At 39.5% G+C, this 15,301-nt stretch overlaps 1 protein-coding gene across 2 annotated transcripts in view; it reads left to right on the top strand.

The window, feature by feature from the left end:
• slc39a11 (solute carrier family 39, member 11) overlaps window positions 1–15,301 on the top strand; it is a 153,517-nt gene that overhangs the window by 136,600 nt on the left and 1,616 nt on the right. For both annotated transcript variants that reach the window (XM_008437981.2, XM_008437980.2), the window contains exons 7-9: window positions 10,602–10,671; window positions 14,637–14,735; window positions 14,820–14,978. In XM_008437981.2, the coding sequence (XP_008436203.1) occupies window positions 10,602–10,671; window positions 14,637–14,735; window positions 14,820–14,978 (328 nt within the window). The remainder of the gene's footprint in view (window positions 1–10,601; window positions 10,672–14,636; window positions 14,736–14,819; window positions 14,979–15,301) is intronic.

Here is a 15,301-nt window from a genome sequence, read left to right as displayed (position 1 = left end):
ACTGAATTGTATTAAGCATGAGAAGACTACAAAATTTAGTGAATGTTTATCTTATATTTTTGCTTAAATCTATGTAGCAAAATCCAAATAAAGTAAATGTTACAGCAACCAGGGTTTCCCCAAGTGTATTATAAGCCCGGCGGGCTACCAGGCTTTTCTTGTACCCCCACCAGGCTAAGCATTGCTTACTTTATAAATTCTTTCTTAAAATGTTTGCACTTCTAAGACTATATAGTTGGTGTTCAGGTATTAATCTTCCAACCTATTAATAACACATAACTATCAAGTGATATTTTCAAATTTCCTGTCAAGTTTAAACATTTTTTAACTTAAAAACACGGCAGGCCGCTGGATGAATGACTGCTGAGCGCCCAACCACCAGGCTTAGCAAGTTTTCTGGGGGAAACCAGAAACCTTGAGTAACAGTACTGTAACATAATAGCCAATGTTGTATTTTACAGGAGTGGGAATAATTATTGCTTCTCTTTTCTGTTTTTTTATTCTAAGCACTGTAAAATCTCATAGTATTTAGTCCTTACACAAAAGAATGTTGTGTTGCCTTAAAAAGTGTTTAAGCTGCAGCTGAAGCTTTAGTTTTTTTGTTTTTAATGAAATGTCTGAGTTTTTCTTCTACTCTCATCTACCTTGGTGTTGACAATCAGTGATGTGGACTGGAAAATATTCTCATATGACTTAAAAGATGGCATTTCAGCCCATACTTTTGGTGGCATGGGTAAATCATCAAGTCTGACATTGATTTTTTAATAAATCATAATGCATATGGATTTTTTTTTCTATGTTTTTAGCTATATTCTACCCACGTACCCTGTTTGGATGCAGCACTGCCAATTCTGTTGTTTACAACTGAAACACTACAACCTGAAAAATAAGTTAAAACACTTGTTCCTTTGGTTCAGTCATAAACCCTGGAAGGTGACCGACCCCTACAGGTCCAAACCTAGAATTGGCCTTAAGATTCAGGATGGCTTCTTAACACAAGATGACAGGTTCTGAGAAAACAGATATTACCAGTAACATTGATATTGACTGACTCGAATCATTTAATATTCAGCCTACACTGCGGTGATCTGTCATTTTCAGTGTGCAGTTTGAAATGAAGGCCAGAGGCAAGATTAACACGGTGGTAGCCAATGTCTAAATAACTCAACATCGATTGAACTGACTGATGAATCCAGTAATGGTGTATATTTGTCTGTGAAAGATTTGTTTCTACTGAGCAAGACGCACTCAGTCAGGAATTTCAAGTGCTGCATACTGTGCATTAGCCATCAGTGTCAAAGACTTAATTATCAAAGAAGACTTTGTTTTTGTAACATTGAGTTACAGAAAATCTGGAAAACAAACACCATGTTGGAAAGAAAATAGTAAAAAGTTATTGCTTTCTGTGACTTGAGGCGGTTGAGGCTACCAGAAATAACCTGCTAATATACCCTTGCTTGCTACCTGGATTTTTAGCATCTAATTTATTATGTTCATTTATTATTAGTTGGCTAGATGGCGTTTGTTTTCACCACTGGCTAACTTCTGTTGCCAACCCATACAATGCTACCTGTGTTCTGTTCAAAAAGTCTCTGCACTATGGAGGTTAGGAGGCTGTAGAGAGCCAGATGCAGTGTGAGGCATACGAGGCTATGCTTATATATGGTATGGGATTTTCTTCTGTACATTTCTGTCGTGATACAGGTCTTAAATTTTATTCATAATATTCTGAAAAAGTCCTAAATTTGGTCGATTTGGTGAAACATGCAGAAACCCTGTTTTATGCATCTCTTGTCCATTTTGGCATGGAAGTTCAATGTTCCATGAGTTTCCTTCACTGAAATTTGAAATGAGGAAAAAAAAGAAAAATAGGTTGCACTGCTGGGGTCTGTTGAAGTCACATAAAGCATTCAGCCTGCCGAGGTGAGTAAATCTTTATCCATACTGCCTGCATAGATAACATGAGATTAAGGTTATTAGGTCATGGCTAAGACATTTGGGTCGCACTTGTGTAAATGTCATGTAATTATGCAAATCTGCAGCTTATATGTGCATTTCAGAACTGCCAATCTTATGCAAAAGACTTAAACATTTCTGAAACGTATGTGGCTTAACTTGATGTTGAGCACCTTTGTAGGCCATTGAAATGCAGGACAGCTACTTAATAATGTGATACAGCTATTAGTCTCTGTCATAAAAAGCTACAATTCAAGCAAAGAGCTGTTTAGATTATTATATTGTCCATTTAACCATTAACATATCTTATAAATGTTAGTGCCATTACAGTTAAAATAGATTTTGTGTTTAGTTAGTGATATTAAGTGTCTTTTAGAAGCAGATGTGTTCTTTTATGCTAATAGTGTGTAATTTTGCTTCCCAAATTTCCAGTGTTGGGTAGCTCTCTGGCTTCTTTGAAGTGCTCCTTCCTCTAAGTAGTCATATAATTTAACATCATCCACAAGCACAGGTCTGTACCCTGTAATAAACCCATTTGCTGTTTCAAGGTGATGAAAGCTTACATCTGCTTTACGCCGAAATCTAGAGTCAGCATTACAACTGATGTGGAGGAGTAATTTGTTGAGTTATTTTGTGGTGAAATAAAAACTGACCATTTACGAGTGCATCTTACCAGGGAAAGATGAGTGCTCTTATTAGTTTAACACCCATCTGTCTGTGGCTCAATAGAAGTCGTCGCCCTGAAGGCATAAGTCTGGCATTAAACACCACAAAAAGCAGCTGCATAATAACAGGATCTGATCTTCAAAGTGGATGTGAGCACTACAGAGACAGAACCCAACATTCATGGCCACCCTTAGGCTTGTTCCCAATTAGGCCAATGGACAAATCAAGGTCATGGCAACCAGTATTGACTGCTGTATTGACCAAAAGAAGGCAAATGTAATGTATTTTCACTGAATGGCCTTACTAGCTAAAAAAATCACTTTTGGAGTCAAATAGTTGTTTCAGTTTTCAAATGTTTTGAGTTTGACCAAATATTTTTTGGGCCGAGAGGGTCCCTTCTAGACTTATGCCAGATTTGATCACTTGATACATTCATTATTTTAGATTTTTGAGCATCACCATAAAGGATTTGTTATAAGAAGTCAAAGACCAATGAAATTTGGTTAAGATCTTTGAAGGAGAACTGTAAGGCAACTGATCAATGTCCACAATGGTGCCAGCAGAAGAAGAGCTAGTGATGTACAACAGAACTTCAAGTAATGCGGTGATTTATAGTTGCACACAGAGATGAGCCAAATGCCTAGAAAAATGTTAGTCAGGCAATGATCACACAATTTGGTGTGATTGGAGAAGTCAAGATGAAGGCTTTCAAATTAAAGACTCGATTCTTGTTGCCAAGCATGGTGGTAGTACCATGATGGTTGTAACATGATACAAAAACAAGTCCAGGTAATGGTGAGCCTATGGCAAGGGTCTGGAGCTCCAGTCCTCGAGGGCCAGTGTCCTGCAACTTTTAGGATTTTCTCTGGTCCAGCAGAGAAAATTTGACTTCAGCACACTTCGGTCAAATAATCAGGTCTTTATCAGGAGTCTGGAGAACTTGACTTCCTACTGAGGAGGTGATTCAGCCATTTGATTGAATCGAAGACCTCTGTTGAACAACTTTGATGTCCAACAGAGGACTTTGATTCAATCATCTAATCGTTAGTCATCATTAACAGTTAGATGACTGACCTTGGCCTTTAGCTTGGCTTAAAGCAGCACAAACAGGATAATGACATGTGAAAAAAGAGTTCAGATACTCTTTAGCCAACAAGGCAAACACAAGCGTTTGGGAATAATTTGCAATCAAACAGATGGATGAATGGAAAAGGGAAGTGATTTTGGGCGCTATGCTAGCACTACAACCATTTAAAAAGGTCAGTAACACTCCTGTATTTGCATCAGTAAAGCAGTAAACATGACAGATGAAATGAAAATTATCTGTTTATACATTAGCTCTTTATGGCTGTTTGCTGTTCGTAACATGTAACTGCTCGGTTATATGTGTTGTAGCAGCTAATGTGGCTAGTCGTCAAAAGGCTGAAGCTGCTGTCCTTAATCACTTCAACTATATAGTTGCACCCTGGAAAATATGCAGTAAATTATGAACAAACAAAATTGTTGATATTCATTTCCACTATGTGTAAACTTCTGACCACAACTGTACATCATCCATAGAAAATCTTACTTTTAGTCAGTTTCAGGCAATGGAGATGATAACTGTTAAAAAAAAGACTAAAATCGCAGAGCTGAACAGAAGACAAGAGCAGAGAGTGGAGGTAGAGATGTTTGGCTCGGTGGAGAAAGGAGTGTGTCAGCGAGTGAGGAGTGGAGATTAAAAGAATGTGGAATGGAATTGAGTGACTGCTGTGACAATGGTCCGTCAGTGGCAGCACCATCAGACGCTTAAAAGAGCATAGAACATTGAGAAGGAAATGGGTAGGATTGACTGCTGCTCACATCTAGAAACACAAATTTACTTGTAAAAACTTCCTCCCCAGAAAGTGAGTGTATGTCCAGCGATATCCATTTTATAACCTTATAACCTTTTATAACCTGGGGGGTGGGGGCGATGACATGTTCGCATACACCTCAGAAAGTATGCAGTTGCGCCACTGCAGGGATAGTCCTCAACCCGGCCCGACGACCTTTGCCACCTGCCCCTCTATCTTGACCCATCCTCCTTTCTGACAACTGTAAAATAAAGGCCACTAGAGCCAACAAAACATTTATTTAAAAAAAAAAAGTGACTTCTCAGTTTGATGCCTTGAAATTGACTTCTGTCTCTTTAAGAGGCTCCTGGTCTTTCTGACACTCCACCTTTCCCACATCATCACAATACTGGTTCTCAAGATGCCGTTTAACCATTCTGAGTAGCATTGGACTAAGGAGTAGTTCGTATGATAAACCCAGCAGACTCGCATTTCCACCAGGTGTTTGCTTATTGCTGCTGCCGCTAGTCTGGAGGAGCTGAGTGGGGAAGGCACAGGGAATGGGCCGTCTGTGAAGCGGAAGCTCGACTGGGGGCTGAATCTTCATGGCGGAGCTTTGGGTAAATAGGCGGTGCTTTGTGAGACCAGGCATTTAGACACACCCATATGGTTGCCATGGGAGATTTAAGGATTTCTCAAACATGCATGAAAGAATCAAAGCAACACTCTAGGTCTGTTTTTGATGAGAGAATAATATAACATGATTAAAAAAAAGCTAAAACGTTTTCAAATTGGAGAAAAATCAATTAATTAATCTGTTAATCAATTTGCTAATGTACCCAACAGGATGTTGAATCCACAGTCCCAACTGCTGCAGCTTGTGTTACATTCAGGCTCAGTAAACACTGTGTAAGCAATAGTTTCTATTGACTCGGTAGTATTACAGCAATTCTAAGATTGAAAATAGATAGTTAAGGGAATCCAAAGAGCACCAAAGGTTATTTATTCACATAATTTAGCCTCTGGATGTCTGCCTTAGTAAACTGGATGGAAGTTGATTGGAAACAGAAAGCCCTGTTGTCAGAGGTGATCACAGATGTTGGATTATGTTGAAGTGTCTCCTCAGCCCTTCAGACCTACAGCTGTCTCATCTCACTTTCTTTCCTTCCATCCTTCCTGTTACCTCTTCCTTTTTTTCATTTTTCTTTAAAGTCTTTCTCATTTTTGCATCAATGAAACTGGACTATTCATAAAAAAAGGATTCATTCAAAGTAATGGGCAATAGAAGAGCATACAGTATTCTTAATAAGACAGGTCATTCTGACAGACAAGAAAACAACTACCAGACTTTGAGAAAATGTATTTGTCACTTCTAAGCTTGTAAAAGTTAAGACAAAATTAAAATGATCTAATCTTTAGGCTCTAAAAAACTAAATACACCATCGATGCACTTGGGTGATAACGTATCTGGGGTGACTGGATCAGTGGGTAGAGTAGCCGTCTTGAAATGGAAGGTCATAGATTTGATTTCATCTTTCTCCTGTCACATGTCAATGTGCCCCTGCACTTAACCCCAAGTTCCTACCGATCTTTGTATTGTCATACAAATTGTGCGTTTTAAAGTTTGGGTGAATGTGGCTGTAACGTAAAGCGCTTTCAGTGATCACTATGACAGAAAATGCACTGTGTAAGTTTAGCCCATTTACCATCATCATTTTACCCACTAGTGCTTGATTAACAAGACAGGTGTGTTTACAAAAATAGCAGGAGGTAAAGGCATCAACAATAAAGTTTGAAAAATAGATGCTGCCAATCAAGCTGGAGAAGACCAGGGTCTGCTTAGAGAGGATATTCTCTCCTTCGAAATTCTTTAAATAAGCTTTAGTTGGTCGGTCTTTTGCTGTTAACATACAGCTTTTACCACACACAGGATGTCTAACAATACCTGTAGTATGTTGGTGAGTGATGTCAGCTCCTGAATGCATACGCTAAGTGTATCGGAGAGTGCTCCAAAAGCAGGAAGCTGACTGAAGCGCAGGGTATTCTGGGTAAATACAACCAAAACAATCATGTGAGTATAACACTAGCTGGATAAATAGCTGCAAAAGACAAAAGAGAAATCTTAAAACCGCTCAAATCTGATGCCACTCCATCTTATTTACATATTGTGAAGAAGGAAGTTGCGCTCATGTCGTCCTCAGAGATTTTTGTGTGCTTTGGTGGTTCTTGTTGCCATGCCACCACAGGCGATGAGGTGAACAAGATTTAGATTAGTTTGGATTGTTTGGCAGTGCAATGTGAAAGTGAACCTCAACAGCTGAAAATGTGACAAGGGTTGCAACTGTGGTCAATTGAACAGAGTCTACCAGAAAATACCTAAAGATTTAGGAATTGTTGAGTGTTCTTATAAATATTAATGAATGGACCTGATTGCTCTGTAGCATCCCTGGTGGAAGCAACCAGAGTTTGACTGGGTAACTGGTTCCACTGGTGTTGTATTGTGATAGACAGTTCGTCCAATCACCTGACAAGAACCTTTGAAAAGTGTCAGTGCTTTCCCAATGAAAGACTTTCAGGATGTTTCTGAATGACCTGTCGTTACCCCTTCCATAGCAACATCAAGTGAGTTCATGGGCTCAGTTCCAGATTTTAGCCCACTGAGAGACCCTGTGGTGTTTATAATGAAAATCTGCATTGCCCATTGACTTAATCATCCACTATATTCTCTGAATACAGGGTAGCCATCTGTTTTTGCATTTTAAATACTACTTCAGTGCCATTGTACCTAATTATGCTGTAAATATACCTGTTTATATGGCATAAATAGATACCAGCAAGATGGAGAGCTTAATCCGCTGTGGTGGACAACATTATTTAGCAGATTAGGAAGTCTCCAGGGCATCTCAGTGTTCACGTGTCCACTGGGAGGAGTGTCCAGCACAGACTCAGAACTTGCTAGAGGGACAATATGTTCCTTGTGTCCTCAGATCATCTTGGGATCTCCCAGGTAGAACTGGAGAGACTTTCCGGGGAGAGGGATTTCAATAGTTTTCACATGCTAAACAGATTTATTTGTGTAAATAAATAGTTCACTATTCAATCTAATCTAAGGCAGTGCATTAGGATAAAATTTCAATTTTCATGTGCAACCCTTCTACAGTTTGTGCCCCTGCCTAGCTCCCCTAAGAAAAATAATCTAGGCACACCCATGAGTACGGTTGGTATCACAAGTACTCAACTTCTCACGATCCCACTCTTGTGCACTTTGGTGCATCTACTCCTACTGTAACTGCAGAGAGGAGTTTGCTACTCCGGGCACAGCTTACAGGACTAATTAAATGCCATCGAGGGTGCAGCTGCAGCTCTCAGCACCACATGTGGTTGAATAGTCCATGTTTTTCATTTTCTATTGATTTGGTGCAAGATCTGAATAAAACACAGCAGAGTTGCTGCAAATGAAGAGATGAACTGCTGGAAAGTTTCTTAATCCGCATAATGTGTAAGAAGTGTTAGAAGTAGATGTTTTATTAAAGCAAGAGAAAATCCGCCCAATCGATCAAGATTTCATTCGGCCTGCATATCCGCTCAATCCTCACAGGAAAGAGGCAGGGCTGTATAAGGGTGACTGTGGACCTTCAATCCCCCCACTCTCGCGTCGGCGTCGTGACCCTCGTGTTACGTAAGGCTCTCAGCGGCTGACCAGCCCACACCTGTCCTCAAGCCCTGACAACCTGTAATCAGTGTGGAGAGGTGCCGTGACAGCGGGAAATGCAAAGCAGCCAGTAAATCTGTCTTCACGGGTCACGCAAACACATTCCAGAGCTTCTACAGCACACTGACGCGCTCACAGATACATCGCTCGCCGTGACCTTTTCGCTTTCGGTTTAAATGAAGAGCGCTCAAAGCCTGTGTGACAAGCATAACGAATAAGATAACCAGGGCGACAGTGGAGGGAGACGCCGCACAGGGTGGTCAGGACACAGAAGAGATGGAAGAGAAGCAGCAGCCATGTTACGGCGGTCACAACTGTAGAAACCCGTCATAAGAACAAACGGCTTTAATCTCCTAAGTCAGGGGTCGTCGAAGTGTGGGAGCTCGTGAACGAACAAGCAAAACAAAATAAACTAAACTTGATTTAAATTGCAAAAACGTATTGAGGAAATAAATTAACAAACGGACATCTTGTGGACAAAATTATATCAGTGGCACAAACCATCACACCCCAAGTTCCTCAAAAGGCTCAGTCATGCTCCACTAACTATGGAGTAGTTCAAGTTTTTTCTTTTCTTTTTCTCTTTTTTTTTACCTTTAGTATTTGGCAAAAACAACAGCATAAGAAAATTATCCAAAATGTAGACTCAAAGAGATAAAAAGAAAAGAAAATGAATCAATAGTCCCACTGGTTCACCATTCTTGGCAAAGATTCAGGAGTGAAAAAAAAAACTTTAACCTACAAATAGTGCTGGCAAAAGGTGCAGTTAGCAATCTGCTAACGTTTCTAAATTACATCCATACATTGTTGGACTAAATTAATAAGTTTTATATTAATTCCAAGTTAGCTTTTAAAATTATTACAATTACAGTATGTGTTGTGCAAAAATGTTGTATCTTCTGTACTTCAATAACAATGCTACAAGCATTATCATTTCAAAAGAGGTCAACACCATAAAAATAAATTGGTTGATGGCAGTTTATCTGAATGGTTAAGGACCCTTAAAATATTAACCAAAAACGATCAAAAGCTATAAATTTCTGGATCTCAAATAGTTTTATACACAAGCTTAGCAAGAATAACTAATCTTCACTATTGACTTCTGTGAACAGGGAAGTTGTAAAATGGTTGAAACGGGACCTAAAAAAAATCTACTAGCGGTAAAATGACCAACACTTGGCACAAGGATCCAAACAACCTGAATGTCAAGAAACTCACCGGTGAATTTAGTTATGCCATATTTAGTTTTCATTCAGATTTGGGTGGTAAAAGGCAAACGGCTCCACTTCAACTATACACCCTGCTTTCAAACAGTGCCCCCAGTGGCTGGAGGAATGAACATGTTATAGGCCTGGTGAAGTTGGCTAAATGTCTGCAGTTTGTCAAATTTGTTTTTAGGTAGTGGTTTAGTCCAGTGGTTCTTAACCTGGGTTCGATCAAACCCCAGGGGTTCGGAGAGTCGGTCTCAGGGGTTCGGTGGAGCCTCTGCCGCGGAGGTAAAGACACACTTGTGTAAAGTCATGATGACGCCCCGCTTTGCCATCACTTGCTCCAGAAGGGATCACGTTACATTGCTTAGCCAATCAGAGCTGCGGAGGAGCACTGATTGAAGGAGCTCCACTCTCAGCATGGATTTGAGCTTATGTCTTTCAGCAAAACTCACCGTTTTTACCAATTTTTTTTTACTAAATCTGCTCCTTAGTCGCATCTTTTTGGGGTTGCTACTGCCTCTAGTGGCGTGGGGGTGGTAACACAGCTAATATAATTACATTACTAAATCAGAATACCGTGTCGGGGGGGGGTACTAAGAAGGGTTCGGTGAATGCGCATATGAAACTGGGGGGTTCGGTACCCCAAAAAAGGTTAAGAACCACTGGTTTAGACAGTAAGCAGTACAGGTAGCATAGAAGTGGAGGCAGAAGTTGTCTGGACTGAAAGTAATTTAGATGGTTCCAAGTTATGGAAGCGTTGGGTATATACAGTACAATATGTTTGGAGCTCTGTGAGTCAGAGCAGTCTGACAGAGCGATTATAGAACTTTGTTTGCTCCCATCTTGCACAGGATTCCTAACAAACATGATGGTGCTTTTCACCTCAACAGTGCTTGGATAATACATTTTTCTTTCTATAACAATTGACTCTCAGGAATAAATAAGTAGTTCAACTAACATTTTTCAGCGCTGCCTTTGCAGATTTATCACTGCTGGAAACCTGACGAAGATACACTGGAAATCCTCACAAGGCTTCATTGTGTTCAGTGAGATGACAATCCTGATATCTTTTTCTTTTTCTTTCATTCTTCCATTCCGTCGGTTGTAGTGCCTGTGATATTGAGTCGTTTGCTGCTTTAGTTATCCGTTTTCTAAGGCTGACCTTTTTTCCTCCTCCTCTTTCAGTGTGGGACACAAACTGATGAAAATCAATTGTCTGCTATTTCTTTTCTGCCTCTGCAGAGGGCCTGGCTGTAGGGGTCGGCTTCGGAGCCATAGGAAAAACAACTTCTGCTACCTTTGAGAGTGCCAGGTAAGATGACTATCAAGGTTTTTAATTGGTGCAAAACTCTGTCCTAATTAATGAATCCCTTAGTTTCTGTATTTGGTTCAAACATATGTTAGAAGATGTTTTTTATGACAGCAAAAACTTAATAACCATTTACATTTAAATATGTTTTTATTGTTAACTTTTTAAAATGTATTAGTTTAAATAAACTTCAAAAAAACGTGTTTTATGTGTTTCTACAAGATGAAAGGGCTTGCCTGCTGTTGCCATCTAGTGGCTACGTCATGGAATTACAGGCTTAATCTGTTCCTCAGCAGAGTTGCATGGTTCTGCAGATACCTTTACAGTATAAATAAATAATTTGTTCACCATCTTGGGGCAGCAACCAGCTGGTGATTGGCCTTCCAGTGTTCAGAAAATCTGATTACATAATTCTGCAGTTTTACACAACCCTGTACTACAAAACAAAATCTGACCTGTTTTATTAAATATTGTATGATTTCACTGTTGAGCAGGTAAAGAAAATCAGATTAGAATTTTTTATTATAAAATTTTTTTGACTTTTGACCATCTTGGCCAACAAGTTTAGTCTCAGAAGACATTTGGTCTCAGAAGACATTTAATTGGTTCATATATTAGAGTTTATTGTCGTTTATTGTCAATATAAATGCAGCTGTCCTACAAAGACTCAAGGCGTTTGTGAGAGAAACATCAATCAAAAGCTATTCGTTGTTTGAAACTGATGGCTTTTGTGTGTTTCACGTACACACAATCTGGGAGTAGTGATGGACTCTGACCTGAACCTTCAGAGCCACATTAAGACAGTCACAAAGTCGGCCTTCTATCCATCTATCACCTGAAGAACATCTCCAGGATTAGAGGACTTATGTCTCAGCGCGATCTAGAGAAACTCATCCATGCGTTTATCTTTAGCCACATTGATTACTGCAACAGCGTCTTCACAGGTCTGACTAATAAATCAAACAGCTGCAGCTGATCCAGATGCTGCTGCTCGCGTTCTCACTAAAACCAGGAAGATAGAGCACATATCACCAGTTTTAAAGTCCCTACACTGGCTCCCTGTAGCTCAGAGAATAGACTTTAAAATACTGTTGTTAGTTTATAAATCACTGAACGGTTTAGCACCACAATACCTTAAAGATCTGTTATTGCTGTACCAACCGTCTAGACCCCTCAGGTCTTCTGGTTCTGGTTCTGCTCTGCATCCCCAGAACCAGAACCAAACGAGGAGAAGCACCATTCAGTTTCTATGCACCACAAATTTGGAACAAACTTCCAGAAAACTGTAAAACAGCTGAAACACTGGGTGCCTTTAAATCTCAACTTAAAACCCACCTGTTTAGATTTGCTTATGGCTAAATTAGGATTAGAGTACGGGTTTTTTATGTATTAATTTCTTTTTATTTTTCTCTCTCACTGTTTCTTTTTTCCAAAATCTCTTTCTCTTTACTGTCACATGCTGTTTTTATTTTAATTATGTAAAGCATTTTGAAATGCCTTGCTGCTGAAATATGCTATACAAATAAAATTTGATTGATTGATTGATTAAGGATGCAATAACAGACCTATAAGTCCATCTCCAGGAGCGGTAGACGTGGTTGGTTTCTGCATCTGTAAGTCTCATCACAGTAAGTTCTTTACGAATCTGGAGATATCGCACCAGAGAAGCAGAGTAGCTGTTTTTGACTTGTTTTGGTGATGAGAAAAATGAGCCTGAGGAAAGAGAAGCAAAAGGACAAAGAGGTGAGAGGTCATATGATGAGGTCCTTTGAGATTAAGATTATGTTGAGCCCTTTGGGCAGTTATTTCGGGCCAGTGAGGCCGTGTAATGTGACTCAGTGCAAGCAGTGGAGAGAATTGGAGTAATTCCAGTGGGCATAGCTATGCTAACATTCTGTGGGTCCTGCAGATCTCTTTTTGCTTTTAACTTGTTTTATTACTTAGTGTGAGCTTCAGAGGATGCTGACAAGAGCGTCCTCTGAAGCTCTTAAAAGCTGATTTACAGTTGTTGTTTTGAAAGTTTGCATTGAGCGCATGTGAGCCGCGTACGTTGGTGCCACATTTTACTAACATAAGCCTTCAGAGAGGGATTATATAAATGCCAATGTAAGAGGACCGACCCACTCTGCAGGAACATCTTCCAGATAATCCAATTTGGGTGAAAAGTAGCATGTGTGATCCGTGCCAAGTTCCAAAAATTCATAAGTGCACGACTAAGTGGCACGTGTCTCGCCAACGTGCAGGGTGGGAACGGTCCGTTTGGTGTGTGTCCCCTTGCACCCGGTTCAATGTGTCAACTATTAACTTGGCCCAGCTTAAAGCCACATCTAGAGCATGTATGAAAAGTCCCGGACCATTTTTTTTCTTTGCTGATGTTAGAAAAAAACAAAAAATAAAAAACAAACTCTAATTTAGTCACTCTCACTTGTTTTTTTTTTCCTCTCTTTACGACCAAGAATTCTCTGACGGATGCCCACTTTCTAGATTGAATGTGTTATAGGCAGTAAAGGACCTGCGGGACTAAAGATGATATTTTTATCTTCATACATCTGGCTTTATGTTTATTATATACTGAGTAATGTAAGGCAAAAATGTTAGGCATGTCAGAATCACATCTTTATTGTCATTGTTACCTCTTAGAAAGAAACGACGAAATTAAAAATGTACAGTCAACTCCATGTTAGTTATACAACATTTTGATAAGAGTGACTATGTGACGTGTGAATAACTTGTAGTTTACGATGTTTCGTGCAGCTCTACGAGAAAGGGCTGATATTTCCCTTTGCATGCAGCCTCTTCATCCAATCAGAAAATTGTTGTTAGAACTTTAAAACTTAAAGTTCCTGCATGTTCTTCTGAGTTTCTTGGAACACTAGTCTTCACATTCCTCTGTTTATACTTTCAGTTTTCCTGTTTATAATTTGCTGAGTGCCTCAGTACATCGTTGAGGCAAACAACTGCACACACTTTGTTAGAATCCTCCCAGTTTGAATATTCAGCTAATTACTTAATTGCTAAATTATGTTGTTGTTCCTGGAGAGTAAAATCTATATCATCATTACTAATATGAGGACGCATATTAAGAGAACAGCTTTATTCAGTGCAAAATCCTCCCCTGCACTGTTATTTAACTGAAAACGGTTTTTCCTCAAACTGTACAGCTAGTGCTAGTGCTGGTCCTTGGGCTGACTTTAGTTGCACTAAGAATAAATCCGTATCAATTATTCACAAGGTCAGTACAGATGAATTGACTGTGACACAGAGCTGGAAACAACCAGAAACGTTGCCCCTTTAGAAACGTCTCAAACAGAAGAGCAGGGGAGAACATTTCAAGAAGTCGGTACAGATGAAGAAGAAAGCGGTGGACCCAGTCCTGGTTCAGCTGTGAACTGATGCAACTCAACCTGCTGATGTAAAATATTTACAGTGTCTTGCAAAGGAATTCACGTCTCCATAGTTTGTCCCATTTTAACAACAAACTTCATTGCATGTTCTAAAAGTAGTTGACTTCACAAGGCAAATGGTTTCATTGTTTCAATTAGGGGCGTCAGAGTAAAGGAGCTAGTTACGAATGCAATGATTTGAAAACTAGATTTGAAAGTTGTGCATTATTTACCTTCTGCTTTACAATTTTACACCACTGTGTTAGTTCATCACATAAAATTATAATATATTTGGTTCAACTTGTAATGTAAACAAAGTTCAACAGGTGTGAATATTTTTTCAAGAATCTGTAACAAGATGGTCTTTTTAACTTCAGCTATCTCTAAGTTTTATAATTGTGAGGTAGCCATAATGAATTTTGAGGTTGTGTTTCATAATAAACTACAAATTCTCCTATTAAATTTTTTATTTTTTCATGGTTTTTTTCTTTTTTTTCAAAATAAATTAAGACATTTGACAGGATGTCGCTTGCTTATATATTTTTTAATCAATTATTGATTATTGATGGATTTGCTCTCCTTCAGAAATCTGGCTATTGGGATTGGCATCCAGAATTTCCCAGAAGGCTTGGCGGTGAGCCTTCCTCTGAGGGGCTCTGGGGTATCAACGTGGAAGGCCTTCTGGTAGGCAAACCTTCTCATCTGCTGGTTTGTAGCACCGCTCTGTAAAAGTTCTGGCCTCCATCATGACGTCACTTTCTCCACCAGGTACGGTCAACTCAGTGGAATGGTAGAACCCATCGCCGGCCTGCTGGGCGCCGCCGCCGTCGTCTTCGCGGAACCTCTGCTGCCATACGCGTTGGCATTTGCTGCCGGAGCGATGGTCTACGTCGTCGTGGACGACATCATTCCTGAGGCTCAAGTCAGGTTAGTGGAAAAATATGGCTGACGTTCGGAGAGAAGGCTGGAGTGCTAATGTACGACGGCGTATCAGGACCGTTGTAGATAAAGACAGGAGCATATTTCCACCAGAGAACTCAGAAATTTTTAGATCAATGTCAGAAATTTTCTCGAAAAAATGAAGACATTTCTGAGTTCCAAAAGTCGAAAATGTGCAAGAAAAAAACTCAGAAGTTATGAGATTGAGCTCAGAAATTTTGTAAAGAAAACAAGGAAATTTCTGAGCACCAAAAGTTAGAAATTTGCTAGGAAAAAAAATCTGAAGTTTTAAGATAAATCTCAGAAATTTT

This window comes from Poecilia reticulata, chromosome 19, assembly GCF_904066995.2.
Source record: "Poecilia reticulata chromosome 19, P_reticulata-male-v2, whole genome shotgun sequence".
Taxonomy (NCBI): Eukaryota; Metazoa; Chordata; class Actinopteri; order Cyprinodontiformes; family Poeciliidae; genus Poecilia; species Poecilia reticulata.
This window is presented reverse-complemented; position numbering and strand designations above follow the sequence as displayed.